Source organism: Nerophis lumbriciformis, linkage group LG08, assembly GCF_033978685.3.
Source record: "Nerophis lumbriciformis linkage group LG08, RoL_Nlum_v2.1, whole genome shotgun sequence".
Lineage (NCBI taxonomy): Eukaryota > Metazoa > Chordata > Actinopteri > Syngnathiformes > Syngnathidae > Nerophis > Nerophis lumbriciformis.
This window is the reverse complement of record NC_084555.2, coordinates 19261218-19275175: the sequence shown is the minus strand read 5'-3', so window position 1 is coordinate 19275175 and position 13958 is coordinate 19261218. Positions and strand designations below refer to the sequence as shown.

The 13958-nt window shown below is 40.7% G+C and overlaps 1 protein-coding gene across 2 annotated transcripts in view; it reads right to left on the bottom strand.

Annotated features, from left to right (window-relative positions):
* ttc7b (tetratricopeptide repeat domain 7B) overlaps nucleotides 1–13958 on the bottom strand; it is a 51338-nt gene that overhangs the window by 32272 nt on the left and 5108 nt on the right. For both annotated transcript variants that reach the window (XM_061968423.1, XM_061968425.2), the window contains exons 4-9: nucleotides 9535–9627; nucleotides 7909–8072; nucleotides 4726–4847; nucleotides 1317–1395; nucleotides 327–502; nucleotides 97–160 (exon numbers count right to left, since the gene is read on the bottom strand). In XM_061968423.1, coding sequence (XP_061824407.1) covers nucleotides 97–160; nucleotides 327–502; nucleotides 1317–1395; nucleotides 4726–4847; nucleotides 7909–8072; nucleotides 9535–9627 — 698 coding nt within the window. The remainder of the gene's footprint in view (nucleotides 1–96; nucleotides 161–326; nucleotides 503–1316; nucleotides 1396–4725; nucleotides 4848–7908; nucleotides 8073–9534; nucleotides 9628–13958) is intronic.

The following is a 13958-nucleotide window of genomic DNA, read 5'->3' as shown; positions in this document are numbered from 1 at the left end:
AATACACACAAATGAAAATCACTAAATGTAGGACTTAATTCTTCTGAATTACAGTGTGAATGTAACACTTTAGAGAAGTGGATGCAACTGTCTTACCATGGACTCACTTATAAGGAGCAGCAATAACGCTTCCTCTGTGTTCTCCTGAGGGCAAAACAGACTGAGGGCGAAAAGAACGCAAAGCGATTCCAAAATAATATAAAAGGATGAGAGAGAAAAGGGGGAAATGATGACAGGGAGAAGATGAGGAACTTGAGAAAAAACACATTCGCGATATTATTGGCATTTTTCCACTATATTCCCACATTAACAACATAATTGCTCACTTCTCTCCTGAGTACACCCGTGGGGGTCGGCTTAAGCTGTACTTCTTGCTTTTGATGGGTGCTTGTCGCGTGGGATCGTCCAGTGGTGACACGGTGGGCGGGTCTTCCACAGGAGACCAGTAACTCTGTTCACACATTCCACGAAGCAAGATCTCTGCAAGCTGTCTTGCTATGGTCTACACACACGCACACCCACACACACACGCGCACACACACACGCACAAACACAGCAATCTGTTTGTTCGAGGCTAAAATAAACTCTTATATACTTAGAATAATCTATTTGCACTAAATACAACTGACCAGTCTAATCCAGGTTCGGCAACTTGTGGCTCTAAAGCCACTTTAGTGCTGCCCTAGTGGCTCATTGGAGCTTTTTCAAAAATGTATGGAAATGCAAAAAAATATATATTTTATATATATAAAAATATATTTTTAGTTTTAATATAGTTTCAACCATATTAAACTATTAACTATTAATTTATATTTGCATGTCTAATGACATTATCTGTTTGTAATGTTGGCTGCATTTCTGATAGTTGTTTGTGTGTCATGTTGTTCCAGACCACAGCAAACGTTACTCAGCTTTCAAAGATTGTAATAAATCCATTAGAAGAGACAGCCTGCCATTTCCTTTCTTTTGGACACACACATATATATATTTATGTTGTAAAGATGTGTCGAATAAATATTGAATTTCAACATTTCTGTCACAGAAGATTTGCGTCAGCCTGCGACACACAGTCATTTTGATAATAGGTTAATATAGCTAATATAAAAATTTACATCATGTGTTGCCTTCAATATAACTAATATAAAGGCGTGGCTCCAGACAGATTTGTTTTTTTTTTGTATTTTTGGTCCAATATGGCTCTTTCAATATTTTGGGTTGCCGACCCATGGTCTAATCCTATCCCTTCTTACTAACTACGAAGCATTGTTTTCATAATAAAGCAAAGGATAAATAGCTGTTATTTAGGAAAATAATACCATGCGCAGGTTTTGCGTAGTCCTGGTCTCAACAGCTCGAAGAATTTCTCGAAATCGCCCAACACCCTGCGTCAGGTTTCTACAGTATTAAAGACATAAAGGCATAAGGCAAACTTTGTCAAAACCTACTCAAACAGTATCTGTTTGTAAGTAAACATTAATAAATATCAACCTTACTAGCTTTCCTTGAAACCAGTTTTCAAAGATCATTCACAATTACATTTCTGCTGATGTGACCAATTTTTTAATACTAGTTGAGCTGCAAATAAAAACATACATATATATATATATATATATATATATATATATATATATATATATATATATATATATATATATATATATATATATATATATATATATAAGTGGAGGAGTTCAAGTACCTCGGAGTCTTGTTCACGAGTGGGGGAAGAGTGGATCGTGAGATCGACAGGCGGATCGGTGCGGCGTCTTCAGTAATGCGGACGCTGTATCGATCCGTTGTGGTGAAGAAGGAGCTGAGCCGGAAGGCAAAGCTCTCAATTTACCGGTCGATCTACGTTCCCATCCTCACCTATGGTCATGAGCTTTGGGTTATGACCGAAAGGACAAGATCACGGGTACAAGCGGCCGAAATGAGTTTCCTCCGCCGGGTGGCGGGGCTCTCCCTTAGAGATAGGGTGAGAAGCTCTGCCATCCGGGAGGAGCTCAAAGTAAAGCCGCTGCTCCTCCACATCGAGAGGAGCCAGATGAGGTGGTTCGGGCATCTGGTCAGGATGCCACCCGAACGCCTCCCTAGGGAGGTGTTTAGGGCACGTCCCACCGGTAGGAGGCCGCGGGGAAGACCCAGGACACGTTGGGAAGACTATGTCTCCCGGCTGGCCTGGGAACGCCTCGGGGTCCCACAGGAAGAGCTGGACGAAGTGGCTGGGGAGAGGGAAGTCTGGGCTTCCCTGCTTAAGCTGCTGCCCCCGCGACCCGACCTCGGATAAGCGGAGGAAGATGGATGGATGGATGGATATATATGGATATATATATATATATATATATATATATATATATATATATATATATATATATATATATATATATATATATATATCTCTGAAAGTGGTATGTGTATAATATGAAGTAAGACAAGGACACAAAATCTCTCTGGTTTGTGCTCAGGATCTGTACACGTTTTAATCAGTGGATTTCTCCAAAAACCTTTTACCAAAATAAATAATTTTAGATCAAAAGGATCGCAGAAAACTAGTTATCCTAACACTAATATTACATTATTATGTACATACTATTGTTCTTGTGATACTTATTAGGCTTCATCTGGGACCTTAGGCACATTTCATGCCATCTCATGTGTGCTGGTATTAGGGCTGGACGATTATGGCAAAAATAATAATCACGATTATTTTAATTGATATTGTAATCACGATTAATACCACCATCATTTATTAATTTGAAAACATTAGCATTTATTGTACCACCAAAACTTAACTGTAAATTATAGTTAAAAAACAGATATAAATTAGTAACAAATAAACCACAACAACAAAAATAATTATAATAGTAATAATAAATCAAATTACAAAAGAAATATAAAAAATACCAATAAAAAAAGAGCGACTCTCAATAAAAGCATTTCACTCACATTTATGTCAATTTCCCTGATTCTATTTTGCGTTTATCAGCGGATTCAGTTTTATTGGGCAATTGTCCGCAAAAATCATATGCCTTACTTTTTTTGTTGATTTTAGTGATTATTGATGAGGCATACTAGCGCTGTGTCAAATAAAATGTTGCAACCAATATGAGATCCCAAACTTCTAGTAGACGTAGTCTTTTTCCCACTTACTCATCCGCTTCACCGTTACAAGCTCCAGAATTTGCATGCAAATTGCGCGGACCATTAATCTTTTTTTCCCGATTATTGTCTGTCTATCTGTTGGCCCTGCGATGAGGTGGCGACTTGTCCAGTGAGTACCCCGCCTTCCGACCGAGTGCAGCTGGGATAGGCTCCTGCACCCCCTGCGACTCCGAGAGGGACAACGGTATAAAATGGATTATATTTTCATGATCGTGAGACGCTATAATCGAAATCAAAATCAAAATGTGATTACTTGTATAGCCCTAGCTGGTATGACAATAAAGTTTCTTGAATTCTAAGTAAAATTAGGTTTTATATCTGAAATACATGGTGCACACCTACTCAGTGGCCTAGTGGTTAGAGTGTCCGCCCTGAGATCGGTAGGTCGTGAGTTCAAACCCCGGCCGAGTCATACCAAAGACTATAAAAATGGGACCCATTACCTCCCAGCTTGACATTCAGCATCAAGGGTTGGAATTGGGGGTTAAATCACCAAAAATTATTCCCGGGCGCAGCCACTGCTGCTGCTCACTGCTCCCCTCACCTCCAAGGGGGTGATCAAGGGTGATGGGTCAAATGCAGAGAATAATTTCGCCACACCTAGTGTGTGTGACAATCATTAGTACTTTAACTTAACATTGCTGCCTGTCTAAAAGAAACACAAACACACAAAAACACCAGGCAGGCACATTTAGGTACATCTACTCATATTTCAGTTCCAACATATTTAGTAGTCTTCACTTCTGTTCTATCCCACAACCTCAATAGTAAATTAATTTGTTGGATGAATTTAGACTTTTTTCAAACAGCACCACACACCTGGTTTGTTGGACACTAGTGACTGTTAGATTCCTTTAAAGTGCAGAGCAAGCCCAAAAGCACAGACATAGGCACACTTGTTCTCACCACAGTTACATTTCGCTGTAACCTGGCTGTCCGGGAACATAGCGGCGAAAAGACAGCTTGTGTCCTTGAATGACTTGAATGAGTACCACCAATTCATGTATTTTAGTGCCCACAGAGACAGGCAATGAAAGCTTTGAGGTTTTCATTTTTTGCAGGAATGTCCAAAATTATTTGATTTGTTGTTGTGGAAACTATAGTAGTGTTGCTGGCTGTCCTCACAGCATCAGCGTTCAAAAACTCACCTGTAGGTATTTCGCTGCAAACAACTGTCGGTACAGTTTCATGCTTTTTCCCCTTCAATTGGCTACTGAGCGCTGCCAGCCCATCTTTGAAATGTCAAATGTCTTACAGCACATTTTTTTAGCACATCTTGGGTCAGTGTCTTTTGCCAGACATAATTTGTATTTATCCTTTAAAGAAACATGCTATGTTGAAGCTGCACTTCTCTGGCTCCTCAATTTTGTTTGGATTAATGAGACTTCACATATATTTTCATGTTTCCAAAACTTCTAGAACAATACAAAAACAAAATGTATTTTAAAATTCCATGAAATTTCAAAGTTTTTTAAAACCATACGAACCCTGTGTGCAATTAATAACAGGTCACATGGAAGGCAATTAAAAACCTGTCAACAAACAATTTTCTTAGCATCTTACCCGTTTTTGAAATGGATGACATGGGCTCTCTGCAGGCCTGTCTCAAGAAAGTAATCCAGCTCCTGGTCCTGGGAAACCGGGCCAGGCTTTGGGCTGCGGTTCTGAATTCCAGCTGACAAAGCCTGAGGAAATAAAAAGGTATTTTACACAATTACAAGGTATAATAATAGCTATCCAAATCTATTTCTAATGATGACATCAACATACTTGGATACAATGTTCATTGTACGGATAGGCCCAAGAAAGGTGGTGGCATAGCCATTTATGTAAAATCAAGATTTGATGTAGCAATTGTTTTATCTGAATCTATTTCTAAGCAAATTGAGTTTTAAAGCATCCATCCATCCATCCATTTTCTACCGCTTAATCCATTTGGGGTCGCGGGGGGCGCTGGAGCCTATCTCAGCTACAATCGGGCGGAAGGCGGGGTACACCCTGGACAAGTCGCCACCTCATCGCAGGGCCTTCACGGTGGCAGAGAGGTTAGTGCACCTGCCTCACAATACGAAGGTCCTGAGTAGTCTTGGGTTCAATCCCGGGCTCGGGATCTTTCTGTGTGGAGTTTGCATGTCCTCCCCGTGACTGCGTGGGTTCCCTCCGGGTACTCCGGCTTCCTCCCACTTCCAAAGACATGCACCTGGGGATAAGTTGATTGGCAACACTAAAATTGGCCCTAGTGTGTGGATGTGAGTGTGAATGTTGTTCTTTTATCCAAATTAAATTATAACAAACTTTTATTGGCCGGACTGGCTGAAGGCAGTTTCTGGTGAATTGAAATCAACCTACCTACAAGGCCAAATGTAAAGAGTCCTGATAGGTCTACTTTGATTGACGTAATCCTAGTCAACGTCCCTCATAAATTCTCATCATTGGGTGTGTTCTGCAATGATTTAAGCAATGACTGTGTTGTTGCTACCTGCAGGAACACTAAAATCCCCAAATGCAATCCGCATATTATTTGTAAGAGAAATAAAAAAATATTAAATGAACAAGCTTATCATCATGATATGTTTTTGATTAATTAGGGGCAATTGAGTCGGTTGCCAGATGTCAAGCTGGCTTGGGCATATTTCAAATAAAGTTTTATTAACATTGTAAATAAACATGCTTCTATCAGGAAATTTTAGAGTTAAGGGACGAGAAATCCCTTGGTTTTCTCCAGAATTGTCAGAGTCCATCCATCAACGCAATGTGGCATGGGCCAAAGCCAGGAAAGATGATTATCCTTCCGATTGGTCTAACTTTAGAGTTTAGACATTTACGAAATAAATGTACTTCTCTTATCAAGAAGTCTAAATCAGAATAGTACTTATGCGTCACAACTGGAAACCTCAACAATCTACAGACATTTTGGAAAGTGATAAAGTCTCTATCTGTAAATAGAAGACCTTTGGCTCTTCTAAAATATTTTTTAAAAGACTCTGTCCCTGTCTATGATAGGACTGAGGTCCTAAATAGATTTAACAAGCATTTTGTAGCTTCTGGTTACTTGTTTGACTCCACACAAACAGCCCCTTTGACTCCCTGCACAGGACCTGCAATGTGTTCGAGAGAGCTTTTCAACTTTATTCCTTTTACTGTGCAGGAAGTGCATAAAACTCTCAAAGTAGTAGATCACTGGAAACCCCATGGACCAGACTTGATAGAGTCCTACTTCTTAAGAATAGCAGCTGATAATGTAGCAAAGCCTCTTACGGTTGTTCTTTTAAATTTTTCAATCCAAAACAAAGAAATCCCACTCGGTTGTAAGTCAGCTTTTGTTACCCCTTTATTAAAAGGAGGTGATAAAGCTGTTTTAACTGACAACAGGCCAATATCAAATGTGTGTGTTTTGTCAAAAGTTCTTACATCTCTTGTTTGTAATCAACTAAAAGAGTTCCTGTACTCTAACAACCTTATTTCTAAACTTCAATCCGGCTTCAGGAAAAAGCACAGTACCATCACGGCTGCTACAAAAGTGATAAACAATAAACTTGTTGCTCTTGTTAAAAAAAATCAATATTGTGCTCCCTTTTTTATTGATCTGTCAAAAGCTTTTGACACTGTGGAACATGCTATTTTAAAGCATAGGCTTCTTTGTTTGGGACTATCTAGTCATGTTGTTTCCAGGTTCACAACTGATTTGAGTGACAGGGGAGCCAGTGTATTAAATGTGACGGTCTGTGTTCTAAATTTTTAAATCGCCACAAGGAGATACCACAGCGTTCAAAATTAGGACCCCTCCTGTTCATCATGTATATTAACCATCCATCCATCCATTTTCTAGTGCTTGTCCCTTTCGGTATCGCGGGGGGTGCTGGAGCCTATCTCAGCTGCATTCGGGTGGAAGTCGGGGTACACCCTGGTACCACTTCATCGCAGGGCCAACACAGATAGACAAACAACATTCACACTCACATTCACACACTATAGCCAATTATAGTGTTGCCAATCAACCTATCCCCAGGTGCATGTCTTTGGAGGTGGGAGGAAGTCGGAGTACCCGGAGGGAACCCACGCAGTCACGGGGAGAACATGCAAACTCCACACTGAAAGATCACCCAATTAGGACAAAATATGTCTGATGCTAATATACATTTGTACGGTGATGACACAATAATTTACTGTTTTGGTTTAAAGCCTGCTAATCCAGCACACACTTCTGCAGCTAAAACTAGTCCTCAATGCTGAAAAGACATAACTAATGTTGTTTTCAAACACTAAGAAGGTTCCTCAAATTATCCTCTTACTGTCCACTCTTGAGGGAAATGTCAGACGTGGTTCACACGTACAAATACCTTAGTAATTTGCTGGATGACGCCCTGATTTTCAAGCCCCCATGCCAACAGATCTTGTGAAAAAGCTTAACTTAAATTTTTGTCTACAATATTTTTTTCTTCTACAAAGGAAATAATTTAGAATGTGTTATTTGTGTATTTTTCTTCTTTTTTTAAATAAAACATGGTAATGTGAGTGTGAATGTTGTCTACCTGTGTTGTCCCAGCGGTGAGGTGGCAGCTTGTCCAGGGTGTACCCTGCCTTTTGCCCGACTACAGCTGGGATAGGCACCAGCCCCCCCCCCCCCCCGTGATAACAAATGTTCATACCGTGACATCCCTACATGTGCCTTTTACAGTTTTCTCTACAATGCCTGATAAATAAACAGATTATTTATTTAAAAAACAATTTTCCACAAACACAAACCTTCTCAGCCTCCTGCAGGTAAAGTAGAGCAATATCTCCGGATTTTTCATAGCAGGTGATGATTTCCTGCTCTAACTCAGGTCTGCTTCTGTTGGTGGATGGAGACCCGGCATTCATGTTGGACACCATTGGAGAGGCAGGTGGTATTTTCTCAAGACACAAACCTGGGCCAACAGAGTGGGCAGCAATTACAAAACGCTACACATTTCACAATTGCGAGTTTGTCATATTCAAATACATGCCTATTTTAAACACATAATCATATCTCATTATTGCCCCATGTATTGAGTGGCAGTTTATCAGTGAATGCAGATCAAATGTTATCACTAGCGGTGATATTGTACTGCCACCATGTGGTGAAAGCATCAGTAGTGTTAAGTGTGGGTTGGTTGTGCGATTGCAAGTCAAAGTATACCATGATTGTGCTTATTTATACAGTGCAGTGTACCCGAAAAGTATTCACATCGTTTCACTTTTTCCACATTTTGTTATATTACAACCTTATTCCGAAATGGAATAAATACTTTTTTGTCCTCAAACTTTTACAGACGATACCCTATAATATCACATGTTCATAAGCTTTCACAGCCTTTGCTCAAGTCTTTTTGAAAACGATGCCACGGGCTTGGCATGCTTATTTTTGGGCACTTTTGCCCATTCCTCTTTGCCCACTCTTCTTTGCAGCACCTCCAATAAAGTACTATCTATCTATCTATCTATCTAAAGCACCATCAGATCGGATGAGAAGCGTTGGTTTGCATCCAGGATGTCGCTATACATTGCTGCATTCATCTTTCCATCTATCGACACTGTCCTTATGGTTCCTGGTGCTGGAAAAACATCCCCACAGCATGATGCTGCCACCACCTTGCTTCACTCTAGGGATGGTATTGGCCTGGTGATAAGCACTGCCTGGTTTCCTCCAAACACGATGCATGGCATTCACGCCAAAGAGTTACATTTTTGTTTTATCAGACTTGGGAATTTTGTTTCTCATTGCCTGAGAGTATTTCAGGTGCATTTTGGCAAACTTTTATGAAGAAATGGCTTCCGTCTAGACACTGTACCATACAGGCCTAATTTGTAGATGGCTGCAGAGATGGTTGTCCTTCAGTAAGCTTCTCCTCTCTCCACAGAGGATTGCTGTAGTTGTAGTTACCATTGAGTTCTTGGTCACCTCCCTGACTAAACGAAGATGAATGCTGCAATGTACAGAGACATCCTGAATGAAAACCAAGGCTTCCTATCCAACATGATGGAGTTTGAGAGGTGCTACAAAGAGGAATGGGCAAAGAGGAATTGGCAAAACTGCTCATAGATCGGTGTGCCAAGTTTGTGGCATCATATTCAAAAAGAATTGAGGTTGTAATTGCTGCCAAAGGTGCATCAACAAAGTATTGAGCAAAGGCTGTGAATACTTACGTTAATGTGTTTTTTTATTTTCAATAAATTTGCAAAAATGTAAAAAAAACTTTTTACACTGTCATTGTGGGGTATTGTGTGTAAAATGTTGAGGACAAAAAATAATGTATTTCATTTTGAAATAAAGCTATAACATAACATGTGGAAAAAGTGAAGAGCTGTGAATACTTTCCGGATGCACTCTATGTGTGTGTGTGACTGTACCTTTAGTGGCATATGCCTCTGCTATCATAGAGAGCCTGTACACAGGAGCTCCAGCCAGCTGCATGTCATCCAGACGCATCCTGTTGTACTGACCTATAAATAATTAATAGTTATGTCATACTTTTAGACATTTGCTTCTGTGACACAGATTTTGTTTTGGGGTGACAAGACACAATAGTTATCTATGGCATTTATTAATATCCTGGCCCCACTATGGACTGGACTCTCACATTATTAACCATATCAATCAATCAATCAATCAATCTTTATTTATATAGCCCTAAATCACAAGTGTCTCAAAGGGCTGCACAAGCCACAACGACATCCTCGGTACAAAGCCCACATACGGGCAAGGAAAAACTCACCCCAGTGGGACGTCGATGTGAATGACTATGAGAAACCTTGGAGAGGACCGCATATGTGGGTAACCCCCCCCCCTCTAGGGGAGACCGAAAGCAATGGATGTCGAGTGGGTCTGACATAATATTGTGAGAGTCCAGTCCATAGTGGATCCAACATAATAGTAAGAGTCCAGTCCATAGTGGGGCCAGCAGGACACCATCCCGAGCGGAGACGGGTCAGCAGCGTAGAGATGTTCCCAGCCGATGCACAGGCGAGCGGTCCACCCCGGGTCCCGACTCTGGACAGCCAGCACTTCATCCATGGCCACCGGACCTGTGCCCCCCCCCCCCCTCAAGGAAAAGGGGAGCAGAGGAGAAAAGAAAAGAAACGGCAGATCAACTGGTCCAACAGGGGGGCTATTTAAAGGCTAGAGTATACAAATGAGTTTTAAGATGGGACTTAAATGCTTCTACTGAGGTAGCATCTCTAATTGTTACCGGGAGGGCATTCCATAGTACTGGAGCCCGAATAGAAAACGCTCTATAGCCCGCAGACTTTTTTTGGGCTCTGGGAATCACTAATAAGCCGGAGTTCTTTGAACGCAGATTTCTTGCCGGGACATATGGTACAATACAATCGACAAGATAGGACGGAGCTAGACCGTGTAGTATTTTATACGTAAGTAGTAAAACCTTAAAGTCACTTCTTAAGTGCACAGGAAGCCAGTGCAGGTGAGCCAGTATAGGCGTAATATGATCAAACTTTCTTGTTCTTGTCAAAAGTCTAGCAGCCGCATTTTGTACCAACTGTAATTTTTTAATGCTAGACATAGGGAGACCCGAAAATAATACGTTACAGTAGTCGAGACGAGACGTAACGAACGCATGAATAATGATCTCAGCGTCGCTAGTGGATAAAATAGAACGAATTTTAGCGATATTACGGAGATGAAAGAAGGCCGTTTTAGTAACACTCTTAATGTGTGATTCAAACGAGAGAGTTGGGTCGAAGATAATACCCAGATTCTTTACTGATTCGCCTTGTGTAATTGTTTGGTTGTCAAATGTTAAGGTGGTATTATTAAATAAATGTCGGTGTTTAGCAGGACCGATAATCAGCATTTCCGTTTTCTTGGCGTTGAGTTGCAAGAAGTTAGCGGACATCCAATGTTTAATTTCATTAAGACACGCCTCCAGCTGACTACAATCCGGCGTGTTGGTCAGCTTTAGGGGCATGTAGAGTTGGGTGTCATCAGCATAGCAATGAAAGCTAACACCGTATTTGCGTATGATGTCGCCTAGCGGCAGCATGTAAATACTAAAGAGTGCAGGGCCAAGAACCGAACCCTGAGGAACTCCGCACGTTACCTTAACATAGTCAGAGGTCACATTATTATGGGAGACGCATTGCATCCTGTCAGTAAGATAAGAGTTAAACCACGACAAGGCTAAGTCTGACATACCAATACGTGTTTTGATACGCTCTAATAAAATATTATGATCGACGGTATCGAAAGCAGCGCTAAGATCAAGAAGCAGCAACATAGATGACGCATCAGAATCCATCGTCAGCAGTAGATCATTAGTCATTTTTGCGAGGGCTGTCTCCGTAGAGTGATTTGCCCTGAAACCGGATTGAAAAGGTTCACAGAGATTGTTAGACACTAAGTGTTCATTTAGCTGCTGTGCGACAATTTTTTCGAGGATTTTCGAAATAAAGGGAAGGTGGGACACCGGTCGGTAGTTTACCATGAGGTCAGGATCAAGGTTAGGTCTTTTGAGCAGAGGATGAATAACCGCTTTCTTGAATGCTAGGGGAACAGTGCCAGAGGAAAGTGATAAGTTTATAATATTTAGCACTGATGGACCTAATAATACAAAAAGCTCCTTGATAAGTTTCCCAGGAAGTGGGTCAAGTAAACATGTTGTTTGTTTTATCCCACTTACACGCTGTAATAGTTCCTCTAATGTTATTTCATCAAAAAGAGAGAGACTATTTTGTATTGCAGTATCCGTCGTAGATACAGTTGTATCTGTGTTCATAGAACCCAGTTGTAGCTGGGATGCGTTGTCTTTAATCTCCTTTCTAATGAGTTCAATTTTCTTATTAAAGAAATTCATAAAGTCATCTGCCGAGTGGGTGGAGCTATTGGGAGGAGTCCCTTGTTGGGTTAGCGATGCTACTGTACTAAACAAAAATTTTGGGTCGTTTTTGTTGAGGCGGATGAGATTTGAGTAATATTTAGCTTTAGCTAAGGTAAGCATGCGTTTATACGATATTAAACTATCACTCCATGCTTGATGGAAAACCTCAAGCTTGGTCGCGCGCCATTTGCGTTCCAACTTTCTACATGATAATTTATGAGCTCTGGTTTCCTCTGTAAACCATGGGGTGCGCCTTTTAGGGGCCCTTTTTTGTTTTAGCGGTGCTATGCTATCAATGGTTTTGCGCAGGGCATTGTCAAAGTTGTTAGTGAGGTTATCAATAGAGCCGACATAATTTGGGAATGGTGCCATTACCGAAGGCAGTAGGTCAGCAAGAGTCATCGTTGTGGCGGCATTAATGTTGCGGCTGCTATAGCAGTTATTATTATTATTAGTTTGTTGACAATGAGTCAGAACTTCGAATTTTATAAGGTAATGATCGGACATTACTTTAGTATACGGGAGTACCATAACTTTGGAGGTGGTGACACCCCTGACCAGCACTAGATCTATCGTATTGCCGTTGCGATGCGTAGGTTCATTTATTATTTGTGTAAGACCACAGCTATCAATTATAGTCTGGAGCGCCACGCACTGAGGGTCCGATGGGGTATTCATATGGATATTAAAGTCCCCCATTATGATTATATTGTCTGCGTGCGTCACTAGATCAGCAACGAACTCTGAGAATTAATTAATAAAGTCCGAGTAGGGCCCTGGGGGGCGGTAGATAACAGCCATATCGAGAGGCAGCGGTGCGACAGACCTCATAGTAAGCACCTCAAACGATTTGTATTTATTATTTAGGTTAGGGGTAAGGTTAAAGTTTTCATTGTATATTAATGCGACCCCCCCACCCCTTTTAAGGGGACGGGCAATATGCGCATTCGTATAGTTAGGAGGAGATGCCTCATTTAGCGCAAAAAATTCGTCTGGTTTGAGCCAGGTTTCGCTAAGACCAATGACGTTAAGATTGTTGTCTCTAATGACCTCATTAACTAATAACGTTTTGGGAGACAATGATCTTATGTTTAAAAAGCCCATATTATAAGTATTGGGCTGTTTTGACGAGTTTTTGTTTAAATTATCCGTAGTAGAAATATTAATAATGTTACGTTTATTATACGTAGTGCACTTTAAATAGTTTCGACCATATCTAGGAATTGATACGACGGGAATTTTCAGATTGTTTGCTTGATGCTGCGATCGACTGAACGCATCATGATTTGCCACCTCAGTAGAATGCATATCTACCCCGGACACATTCACAACAGAAAACACATTATGTGAGTTGTGTGTTATTCTAAGAAAATTGCTATGCGTACAGGAATTATCCAGCCTGGCGCTGGCTAGTTCTAGCTTAACTGACTCCTCACCCGGACTAGCAGGCTCTGTAATTGCCTGTGACCGGGCTTGCTCTAGTGTAGTTAGTCAAATTTGATTGATTTGATTGATACAAAGTCTCTTGTAGGGGACAACTTAATATTTTTTTACATCCTTCACAGGAAAAAATAATAAGCAATTAATGGCTCTAATTGCATACATTTCTATACGCAAATCATATAGTTATATTAACATGAAACATACTTTTTTCTCATTAATATTATATCATTATCATATTATGAATGATATTGCAAATGGTTTGCTTGTTTTCTTCGTGGTTAACAATTTTGCCACACCTAGTGTGTGTGTGACAATCATTGGTACTTTTTAAATGGTTTGCTTGTTTTCTTCGTGGCTAACATGCACTTCTACTCAGTGGCCTAGTGGTTAGAGTGTCCGCCCTGAGATCGGTAGGTCATACAAAAGACTATAAAAATGGGACCCATTACCTCCCTGCTTGGCACTCTGCATCACCAAAAATGATTCCCGGGCGCG